At 38.5% G+C, this 12,094-nt stretch overlaps 1 protein-coding gene across 1 annotated transcript in view; it reads left to right on the top strand.

Annotated features, from left to right (window-relative positions):
• Positions 1 to 12,094, top strand: part of Stxbp4 (syntaxin binding protein 4) — a 125,705-nt gene that overhangs the window by 67,519 nt on the left and 46,092 nt on the right. Inside the window, exons 13-15 of the mRNA XM_051158291.1 lie at positions 4,830 to 4,946; positions 6,772 to 6,821; positions 9,401 to 9,534. Of these exons, the coding sequence (XP_051014248.1) occupies positions 4,830 to 4,946; positions 6,772 to 6,821; positions 9,401 to 9,534 (301 nt within the window). The remainder of the gene's footprint in view (positions 1 to 4,829; positions 4,947 to 6,771; positions 6,822 to 9,400; positions 9,535 to 12,094) is intronic.

The raw sequence follows: 12,094 nt of genomic DNA, 5'->3' as shown, positions 1-12,094 counted from the left end.
GGAGAACCATCTTGTACTTCCATTATTCCAAATGAACACTACCTGATTCTTTATTTAAAAATCTCATTTGCTAACTTACCTGGAAGTCATCTTTGCCCTATATCAAGATTCCGTATGGATGTGGCTCTTTATTCTCTTTCATTGGCTTACATAAAACAAACACAGTTTGTTCTTACTATGTCTTTTATGATAGTCTAATTATATTGTCTTTTTTTTTTTTTTTTTTTTTTACCAAAAATGTGTTGGCTACATGGCCCTCTTATTACATTATCAATACCACCAAAAACAGGATTACAATTTTGACAGTAAGATCATTGACAATATAGATTAACTAGAAGAATTTTCTGGCCTTTTTTATGAATAGCACTGAGGAACAGAAAGTTTTTGTCTCCAGCTAAAGTATCTAGTTTATAGATCACAACCCTGCAAATTTTGCTGATGTTTGTTTCATGGCTCAATGTGCACTTGGTCCTTACAAGTGGTCAAAGTGAGCTTGAAATGATGTGTGCCATGTCACATGGGGTTCCATGTAGTTAACAACGTCGAGGCCATCAGGGGCTCAGTTCCTCTCTGTTCATAATAATGTGTTTGTGTTCTTAAACCATCAGTTTGTGAGGGAAACATACTAATATCTCTCTTGTGATTCCCTTCCTTTAATGTTATTTACCTAATTTGAAACAGTGCTTTTACTTATATTAAGGCTTTAGAATCACACAACCATCTTTCATGAAACTGTTAGGATTCTTCATCTGTAAATCTTTCCCTTACAAGTATTGAAACTAAAATAGTTACATACTTTTGTTTAATATTTACCTACATATATTTAAATATTCATTTGCTTCAACCTTGAGTTTTTATTTATTTCAGTCCTGTCTGTGGCATGCACGAAGCCGAATCTTCTGCCGACCCTCTTCTTATTAGTTGGTGGGCTGTAATTCGAAATGACTTTCCTTTTATAGCCTTTCATTTACTAAAGCACTTGGCTCATCTTTGTCCTCTTCTTAATTATAGCTATCTATGTGTTCATGTTATTTCACTGGAGTTCTGTATCAATCCAGAGTTCTGGTCCCCCTGCCCAATTATACATATACTTCCCTTTACTGGTTTTAAATTTTTACACTGTCTCCAATATTTGCATGGTGACTAGCAGTTGGTCTCAGATTAGTTAGATAATCTCAATTTTCTTTGCAACATGCAGAGCATTGTAATCAGGAGCCAGTTGGACATCCTCTTCTTCTCTGCATCAGGTTTAATCCGTGTTTCAGCCTTTCTGACCTGATGCATGTCAGCCTTGACATTCACAGCGAACACAAGTGTTATCTTCTGTCTCCATGGCTGGCTCAGCAGCCGTGGTAATCTGATGTTGGCGTAATACTCAAGCCTGTTTCTTCCAGAGTCTCTTGTGATGGTATTTAGGCCTCCACAGACACTGGGTCTTGGAAAAGGTGGCTGAAGGTAGTGAGTGAGTGAAGGTCTGCTTTTCTGAGTGGTGCACGCCTGCACTTTAGCTGCAGCTTTGGCAGGGGCTTCCTTCATTTTGGGCACTGTTTTGGTAAAAAGCCTGTTATAAAGCGCCACGTAGTTGCTGGGACTCAAAACTGAGTCCATTGCAAGAGCAGCCAGTGCTCTTAACTATGAAACCTTCACTCAGGTCCTGTCTCTAACTTTATCCTATCATGTTATGAAATTCATCAGTGTCTTCCCATCTACACATTAAAAGCACTTTGAGCATAAACCTAGTCCTCTCCCTCCTTAGTTTTGTCTTGACTTTATCACTTTTGCAGGTTGTTTAATGTGGCCCGAATTGATCTGGATGGACCCCTTGTTTATACCTTTTGTTAATAATTCACTGTCACATCTCAAACTTCATTGCTTCCTGAAACAGTTGCTTCAGATTCATTCAGTAAAGACCTGTTGATAAACTCTGTTTTGTTCCTCTGAAAAACATTTTGATTCTACTTTTAAAATATATTTAAATACATTTAAGGTATTATGTTACTTTGTTTATTGCTTTTTGCTTGTTTCTTTGTTTGTTTTTGTTTTGTTTTGTTGGTTTTTCCAGATAGGGTTTCTCTGTATAGATTTAGGGTATTGTGTTACTGTATAACTTTGTTCATTGGTCATGTTGGCTGGTTAGTTGGCTGGATTTGGGGGAGTTTTGTTTGTTAGATTTTGTTTTGTTTTGGGGGGGCGTTTCTTTCTTTTCTTTTCTTTCTTTTTTTCTTTCTTTCTTTCTTTCTACAGGGTTTCTCTGTGTATCCTTGGCTGTCCTGGACTTACTTTGTAGACCAGGCTGGCCTCGAACTCACAGAGATCTGCCTGCCTCTGCCTCCTTGAGTGCTGGGGTTACAGGCATGCGCCACCATGCCCAACATTGTTGATTGTCCTTATTTTATGCTGTTATGTCAGCTATTAGTCTTTTTTTATGTATTTCCTTCTATATGGTTTTAAGATCTCTTTGCTTTGATAGTCGGTGTTTTAACCCCCATCAGTCATTTGTTGATCTGATCTATTATAATTTATGCTGTTGGGGATACATTGAACTTTCTAATCTGAACATCATTGTCTTGCCATGTCTGGAAAGCTCTAAACTGTCATCCTCTGATTGTTATTTCAAGTTGTCTGTCTCTCCCTCCCTGGTCTCTCTCCAAGGTCTCACTATGTATGCCAGCCTAGCCTTGACCTCATACAGATCCTCCTGCCTGTGCCTCCCAAGTATGGGATTAAAGGCATGTACAACACTGCACACATTTAAACGAAAATATTACTCGTTTCTTAAAATGAGCATTTTGCTTGCATGTATGTGTACCATGCATGTGCCTGGTGCCTGCTAAGGCTAGAAAAGGGACTCAGATTCCTAGACCTGGACTTAGAACCAGTTGTGAGCTGCCTTGTATGTCGAGGTACTGGGACCCGAGTCCTCTGTAAGTATAGCAAGTGATCTTGAGTAAGAAGCCATCTTTCCAGTCTCCATGCAGTTTCTCTTTAATTTTTTATTCTGGTAGTTCAAGAGATTTGCCTGTTCTCTTACCTTGCTTCCCTTCATATTTCTTTTTTTTTTTTTTTTTTTTTTTTAGTTTGTTCACTTTACATCACGATTGTAGCCCCCTCCCAGTCCTACCCTCCCTCCCTCATCTCCTCTCCCCCTTCCCATAGTCCTCTAAAAGGAGGAGCCCTCCTCCCTTAACGTCTGACCCCAGCCTATCAAGTCTCAACTGGACTGCTTGTATCCTCTTCCTCTGTGGCCTGGCAAGGCTTCCCCACAAGGGGGACGTGACCAATATGCGGGCACCAGAGTCCCTGTCAAAAGTAGTCATCACTCCCCATATTATAGGACCCACAAGGAGACTGCTGCCTACCTATTATATCTGAGCAGAGGGTCTAAGTCCTCACCATGCATAGTCCTTGCTTGATGCATCAATCTCTGCAGCACACCCCCCTCCCACGAGCCCAGATTTGTTGGCTCCTTTCATATTTCAAATTTTACCTATCTGTTCCGCTCTCAGAACCTTTACTACTTCTGTTTTCCAGTTTCTGTATTTTCTTTTTATGTGTATGAAATTGGGTATTATTTGTTGTGTTCTAACATAATAATGACTATATTATTAAATTTTGACTTTTATTCTCATTAGATCTATTTTGAGTTGCTGGTCCTGTTATATTTTCAATTCTCTCTTTTTAAAACATGCTAAACATAGTTACTCTATGTTTATGTACCTGATTAATATATACACTCTTTAGATGTGATGATTAATTATCTGAATGTCAATTCACAAGATATAATTCTTCATGTTAAGTGATTTTTTTTTAATTTCAACTTTGTGGGGGGTTTTTGACACAATTATGAACATTCTATGAAATCTCAACTTAGAAAAATAGCTTCCACAGCAACTTTTATTTTTGCTTCTCTTAACCTAGGACCAATTTAGGTAATAGTTTCAGGTTCTGGGTTTTTCATGTCCTCTAAATAATATAAATTCAGACCCCAAATTTCCTTCTGTTTCTCTATCAATCATTGTTTGAGCGTTACAGTTAGCAATTATTCAGGACAGACTTTTTTACTGAGCAGAGCCAAAATCCAAGTACCTTTTCGATGAAAATTGTTTCACTCATTTTCCCATCACAGCTCTGCATGCCAGGTATGTCTGATGAAACCCAAAGTGTAGCCCTCCAGGATCAGCATTTGCCTCAGAGCGATCCATGCTTCACAGTGTAGCCCTCCAGGATCAGCATGTGCCTCAGAGTGATCCATGCTTCACAGTGTAGCCCTCCAGGATCAGCATGTGCCTCAGAGTGATCCATGCTTCACAGTGTAGCCCTCCAGGATCAGCATGTGCCTCAGAGTGATCCATGCTTCAGCATTTCCTCATCACCATGGCTGTTCGTGCCAGCATGGGCACTGCTGCTGTTCTTCATAGGATGCTTCTTCTTCTCTGTTGTTAACAGTCCAACCTTTCTTGAATTTTATTGTATATGCATGTGTATGTGTGCATATGTGTGTATATGGTCAGCACTTTGGCCTATGCCACCCAGAAAAGGTTTTCTGTTAGCCTGTGTTAAAACAAGTTCTTTAAAAAAATCTGAGCTGGATGTAAGTCACTGTAAAACATAATATACAGAGTATGTCATAGAACTGAAAGTATCTGTATGTAAATTAACTTTTAAATATTTAATTAGTTATGTTGCACCTCTTCTCAAAATCAAACACATTTGTAGAAAGAGAGACAATAAATGAAATGGTAGTATCAGTTGCTAGTTCATGAAAAATAAAAATAAGTTGTTGAAAATTGAAGAAATGGCAACAGTGCTACTTTTACTGTCTTTTTCAGGAAAGTGTCCAGGACTTGAGAAAGAGAGTCACAGTTCTTGACTGCCAATTGCGAAAATCAGAAATGGCTCGGAAAACTTTTAAGGCATCTACTGAAAGACTTCTTCATTTTGTGGAGGTAGGTTTTCTCTTACAGTTGACCCACTGTCTTCTTGGATTCCACAGCAGCAAGTCCAGGAACTTTTATTTTGATTTTGGTTGTAGTGTGTCTAGCCAATGGACAGCTCATGTTTCATGGTTGTGGGGAAAGTGGGGACTTCCTCTGACCTGAACTCTGGTGCTCTGCCACTCCCATTTCATCACTTCTGCTGGCTGGGGAGGCCCACAGGCACACAGAGGAAGGGGAAGCAGGCTATCCAGATGAGCCCTGATAGGCTGTGGTCATACAGTGAGGGAAGAGGTCCCCTTCTGTCAGAGGTCTAGGGGAGAGGAATAAGACAGAAGAGGGCAGGAGGGTGGGATCAAGAAGATACAAGTGAGGGGATAACAATCTGGATGTAATCTGAAAAAATTATAATAAATTTAAATTATTTTTAAATTTAATAATCATGGTTAGGTATTCAAAATTAATTAATTTATTAATTTTTTTTAAAAAAAGAACCAGGAACAAAAACTCCAGGATGCTCCACAAACCACACCCAGCTCTCTACTGAAGCTATGCAAATGAAATGATGTGTAGTCTTACCCTGCTACAGTAGTAGCTGTCTTTCTCTAGGACTCTACAATACCGTTCACCTCGCTTCTCATTCCTACACTATGTGCTCAGGCCCAAGATGGTTTCTTCTGATGGAATAGAAAAATGCCTGACCGTGTTTTGACAATGACAGACTATAAAACTATTTACATAAAAGCTGTATTTTATTATTAAGTCATCTATTTAGATGATTTCATGAATCCGTAGGCTATACGTAACATATGCATACCTACTAAACCATTTAAGCATCTGTGGATTTTTATAGACCCAGGGGTCCTGAAACCAATGATCTGTACATACTGAGGAATAACTATACTACATTGCTTCTAAGAAATTGTGCCAAGCCTGACAGCACAGAGATGTAATCCCAGCTCCTGGAGTGTGGCTGCAAGATAGCAAATCTAAGGCTTCTTTGGAGTACGAAGGGAGTCCAAGGCCAGCCTGAGTAACTTAAGATGAAACCCTGCCTCAAAATAAAAAGTTAAAAGGAGGGCTGGAAGCACACTTACATGATAGAATGGTGGATAGCATATGTGAGTCCTAAACTCAATCTCTAGTACGAAGGGAGGAAAAGAGGAAGGGACAAACAGAGGGAGGAAGAGGGAATACGTCCTCGTCACAGAAACTTGGTGTTTGGTGACTACAGAAACATCTCTTGCAAAATAGCAATTCTAACTTGTAGTCAGATTTAGATTTACTTTGGTATATGAAAAGAATGGCTAACATTATATAGATTGTTAGTAATAAATATATATATATAATAAAATATATACTGTCTTTTAATAAGTACTTTCCTTAAAATCCTGACACCATGTAAACATAATTTGGTAACTATGCTATCATGACGTGCGGGCTTCCCTTACCAGGGAGGAGTACTTGGTGCTCTTGTGAAGCACCTGAATTCAGTTCCCAGCACTCATGTCAGGTGACCCAGCCACCTTAACTCCAGTTCCAAGGAGCCTAGCATTCCTCTTCTAGCTTCTGCAGGCATCTGCACACATGTGCACACTCACACACAAATAAATTAATACAAGTATTCTAAATAAAGAAATATCTTACAATTATTTCTAAGTAGAATTACATGTTAATGTAATTGACTCCCCAACATAATAGGGACATCTGCATAGTTGACGAAGAAGAAAATCGTAAAAATCAATTAATCAAGTCAAGTGGTTTTTATTTTTTGGGTTGTTTTTTTTTTTAAGTTATCAAACTTACAAATCTCTTTCACCATCTTGTCTGTCCCTAGGCTATTCAAGAAATAGTTTTGGATAGTTCTGCTCCTTTGTTAAATTTAAGGTAAGAATACTTTCTACAGAGTATGAACACAGTAAGTTCTATAACTACTGTGGCTAAAATACTCCAGTGGTTTTAGAATGCTACATGATTCCCATTGGATGCTCTTTTTCAGGTTTTGTTTTGTTTGTTGGTTGGTTGGTTTTGTTTTTTGTTGTTGTTGTTGTTTGTTTGCTTGTTTGCTTTAACTTTTTCAAAGTGTAAGTGCACTCTGAAAGAAACTGCTGGAAGCATTATACAGCCGCTGTAACTTTGCACTCTAAGACTGAGGACGCACACACCCTGTCTGTGTGAGGATAAGCTGCTGGGGGCAGATGCTGCTGAGGATCAGTCTCAGCCCGGTGGATGTGTCACGACAAATAGAATTTTGCAAAACCTATTCAGGCAATCAGCTTCTTTCACGTTCATCATTTGGTAGATACATATAAAAGAAGCATGTTTGTAGACTACACCTTAATATGTTGTTATTCACCTGAAGGTGCTGGCTTCAGGGTTCCTCCTTGCAACTACAAACATACAAATAAAGTCTATTGGTCCCAAAACACATCTCTCTTTGATACGGGATGAAGGGCATATGCAGAAGAAAGATTCCTACTGGTCTATGTCAAAAGCAATTATTTCCTTATGACTGCCAGAGTTCATACTGTGCCCGTCTCTGCCAGCACCAACTGCAGAAACAGAGACAACTGGTACTGTGAGGTCAGTAGTCCACTAGAGGAAACGAGCCATACATAGCGCCTTCTACCTGTGACCCAGCACTTGTGAGGCGAGATGTGAGAATCTCTGCTGAGTCCAAGGCTGGCCAGTGGGGCTACAGTGAGAGCTTCTCTTAGGAAAAGAAAGAGTGTTAACATAGCTGTTTTTCCAAATTTAGAATAAAATATACAGTTGTTGACTTTTACACTCATCTTAACGTTTCATTCCTCATTATGAAGAAATCTGGCACTTTTGTTGTTGGCCATGTTATTTACAATATAGTCCCATGGATTCTATGAGTATTGTTTTAGTAAGGGTTTTAAACTGTCCAGCAACCATATCCCTCTTCTATATTGTAAGTGTACCTCCACCCCCCCTTAAGTCTCATTTTGACCTTTACTAACTCAAATTTTTCTTATTAAATATCAAGTTTAAAAATAGTTAAAAAGCAATCCTTATGCTCAAATACTTTTTAGGGGGGGAAAGGCCACTTTAAAAAGCTATAGTAAGCAATTTCTGCAGTGTCTTGAAAGTTAAACACTGCTACAGTCTTACAGTCTTGTTCACACTTCTTCCCTTCCCTTCCCTCCCCTCCCCTTCCCTCCCCTCCCCTCCCCTCCTCTCCCCTCCCCTTCCCTTCCCTTTCCTTTCTTTTTTTTTTTTTTTCCTAGTTATTTTGTTCTAAATTTTTAATGGCAATTTTGATCTTGATTCTTACATAGGACTGGAAAATATGATCTGTACAATTTCAGCCTTCAGGGTTTACTGAGATTTCCCCATTGCCTGGTATTGATCAGTGTCCTCCTGGAAACTGAAAATAATGTCTGTTCTGCCTGGTGCGCAGAACTCTTCAGGGTCCCTCTCAGATCTTTCCTGTTGTTTTGCTTTGTATTGAATTTTTTTTAATAAGGAGATTTAAGAATGCCCCCACCATGATTATTTTTTTTCCTGTAACTTTAACAGGTTTTATTTTATTTGACTCAGGGCAGAACACTTTTGTTACACTGCTTCTATGTGAAGTCAGCCTTGGTCATCCAACACAGAGGAAAGGTCATGCCTTTGAGTTGGAGAATTCTTAAGTTTGTCCTTGTGAGCCAATGATGTCATGTTTTAAAAGATGGCTTGTAAATAAATTTTTTTCCATAAATTCTTCTGTCTTCTTCAATAAAAGCTTTAGTGTAATCTTTAAGGAAAGTGTTGCATTTTAAATCATATCTTAATGTGTTTACTTCAGATGGTACCTTATTTAAACTCTGAGACAGAAAATAAAACAAAAAGTAATGACTGTGGGAAAGAGATTTACAAGGGAGAAGGGAGATGGAAAGGTTCGGGGGGAAGGGAGAAGGATGAGAGAACATAGCCAGAATGCATTATATACATGTGGGAAATTATCAGTAAAGAACGCTATTAATAAAAAGTAAAACAGAATATCACAGTGAAAAAACTAACATAAAGCCTTTAGGACAGCAAATGTGAAAATTTAAAAGATAATTTATTAAGTAAATATACATGTATCAAATCTATTTAATATTACTGCAAGCACTAGAAAACATCTGTTGAATAAAAATAAACTAATATTTATATGTTTAATCTAAAATCTCACAAAATAAAACAAAAGGACCAACAATTTGGAGTCTTCTTCCTTTACTTCTCTCTTATATATAAAGTCAAAGCATTTCTTAAAATATGTGCATTTACTATATAGTAAACAAGTGAAAGCAGAAACAAATTTCTATGTGATCGAGTTCTTGTATAGCTCTATGAATGTAATGTTCCTTGAAATAGAAGTATCTTTGTGCAAACATAATGGATACAAATTCGGGTTTAACAAAAATGGGTGTCAGTTGCTGTGTGGTACCCTCAAGGCCATTTCATGTTTCACACAGTGAAAGAAGAGCTGTGTTTGCATCACAGACTTCGCTTCCACTACTGGGAAGGAATGGACGCAGCTTCCCAGCAACGCTTCTTCTGGAATCCAAGGAACTTGTGCGGTCCGTTCGTGCCATACTTGATATGGACTGTAAGTCATCCATTTTTTTTTTTTTTTTGCACCTTTTTGATAATTTGTTAAACAAAATGCAAGAAACATTAGTTCTCATAGTTTAAATGGAATATATTTGTCTGCATAAAATTTATAGATACTCATTAAAGATTTGCCAATTGTGGAAAAGAATATTTGCTCTCTTTAAAGTGTTCAAGATCATGCCTAACTGAAGCCAGCTAATTAATAGATGTCTTTACTTCTATTTCCTTCAAAAGTGTCTTTGACATTAGAAAGCAAATAGCAAAATAAATCACACTAGACACCTGATGGCAAAAGCAATGCCAAGGAAGATTTTAAAAATATGCAACAGGCACGTTAAATGAGGTTGAATGAGGCCTAAAGGTACAAGGCCATGACCCCAGCACTTGAAGCACTGAGGCAGACCAATGCAGACCAGCTTCAGCAGAAGATGCCCAAACAACAATGAATTAGAAAGGACTGATGAGACATAGCCAGTTATGGTGCTTAGAACCAAAATCCCAACATTTAGGAGCCTTAGGCAGGAGGATTTCTGTGATTTTGAGGCTAGTCTGGACTACATAATGATTGCTAGCATAGCCTGGGATAAGTATTGAAGACCTTTCTCACAAGATCAAACTGAAGAAACGCAAAATACAAGAAATCTATTGAAGTAGTGAGTTAAGTTAAACCATGAAGGGAGAGAGAAAAAGACTATATTATTAACAGGGATGACTAGGAACACACTCTGGCAAGTGAGCCAGGTAATTAATGAAAGGACTGTGGAGAAACCGAACCAATTCCCTGCTCTTCTGAGCTGCCAGCTTAGTGAGGGCCAAGAGAATGCTGCCACAGTGTGGTAACTGTGTGGTCAGTACTAGGGCTCTTTCAAGTCAGCAGTGTGGTCCTCAGAGAAGTGGACCAGCCCTAAGTAATTCCCAGCACCAGCACAGGGTCCTGGGGGACACCTAAATGACTGGACATTTCCACCTTTCCCTCATCCTGCCTCCCAGGCACTTCTACCTCTTCATGAGAATTTCAACCTTTAATATCTATACCATTTATTCTTCTGCATTGAAAATCACAGGTGATTTTCCTAACTCTAACATCATTTATAAAAATCAATAATAACTTATCCAAGATACAAAATAGAGGAATGTGGTTTATGACCAAATGGTTTCAGTAGGTAAAATCTTAGCTCAAGAGCACTAGGCAATGTGATGAAATAATGCTGTTACCTACACTTAGCATCCCTACAAAAGTAAGAGCCATGGCAGAGTCCAAGAACCTTAGGTTCACAGTTTACGTAGCACACGTACACATGACTGTCTAAAGCGGTGAGCCACTCGTGACCAAATCCTAAACAAAGGAAAATGCAATCATTTATTAATTTACTTAGTGGTTCCGAGCCTAGAAAAGCTAAGTCATATTTAAACTATACAAATGTATTAGATTTATCCAAAAACAAAATCGTATTCTAGGATCAGGTAGCTTAAATTGTTTTTAACCACATGAATGTCTTATCAGACATTTGAAAATTATTGTACAGAATATCTTCTGACATTGCAGTCATCTTAAGAATCTACTAGGCTGGCCATCCAAATGGCAGCTCAACTTGGGATACCACCTGGAATACCTGCCTCTTGTATCCTCTCCAGCATGGAGGCCTTAGGTAGCTAAACATATATGGTGATTCAAAGATCCCACACAGATGGTTAAATAAGCAAGAGAGAAACTACATCTGCTTCTGTGGCTTAGCCTCAGAAACTGCACAGCATTGATTCCCCCATCTGAGTTCATCCATGCAGATTCCAGGGAGGGAACTGGGGCTCCATCCTACAGAAAGTGCTACCAAGGTCATGTTTTAAAAGATTGTATAGATAGAAGCTAGTGTTATGGTCTGTTTTGAAGAATTTAATTTTCCACAGTAGAACATAGCAGATTTAAGTTAGACTTGATGGCTACATAACATCCTCCACATGTCAGGTAATATGTGGCATTCAGCAGAATAGCGCGCTGTCTTTGTTTCTGTCTCTCCCCTTAATATCACTACCTGTGTTTGTCTTAGTCTGGCATTCCACTGTTCATCCCACTCTTAACCTTATCTAAGCCAAGAAGGAAATGCATAAAGGTGGGTGGATGAGTGACTGGATGGATGGGTGAGTGGTCAGTGGTTGGAAGGATGGACAGGTAGGAAGGGATGCAAGTAAGTAGCTAGAGAAAGAGAGAGATAATTTCCTCCTAGTTGTCAAAATACTAAGTTGTAGATATAATTCTGGCTAGTACGTAGCATTGCTTGGCTTGATGAACTAACATTCACAGGCCCTTTGGAAACTTTTGAAGATTAGAAACCAATCTTCAAAATTCTGCCTATTCACTTTATATGAGTATATGTTTAAATCTTATGTAACCTAATACATTTTAAAAGTAAAGTTATATGTCAAGAAAGCATAATAATTCATTACATAGGGGATTTCTTTCTTCACTTCAGGAAGGGCTGGACTCCGTCACTTCTAATAAACACGTGAAGACTCAGAATTCTATGTAATAAACACTTTTATGTTTCGGTAGAAACAGT

Source organism: Acomys russatus, chromosome 16 (assembly GCF_903995435.1).
Source record: "Acomys russatus chromosome 16, mAcoRus1.1, whole genome shotgun sequence".
Taxonomy (NCBI): Eukaryota; Metazoa; Chordata; class Mammalia; order Rodentia; family Muridae; genus Acomys; species Acomys russatus.
This window is presented reverse-complemented; position numbering and strand designations above follow the sequence as displayed.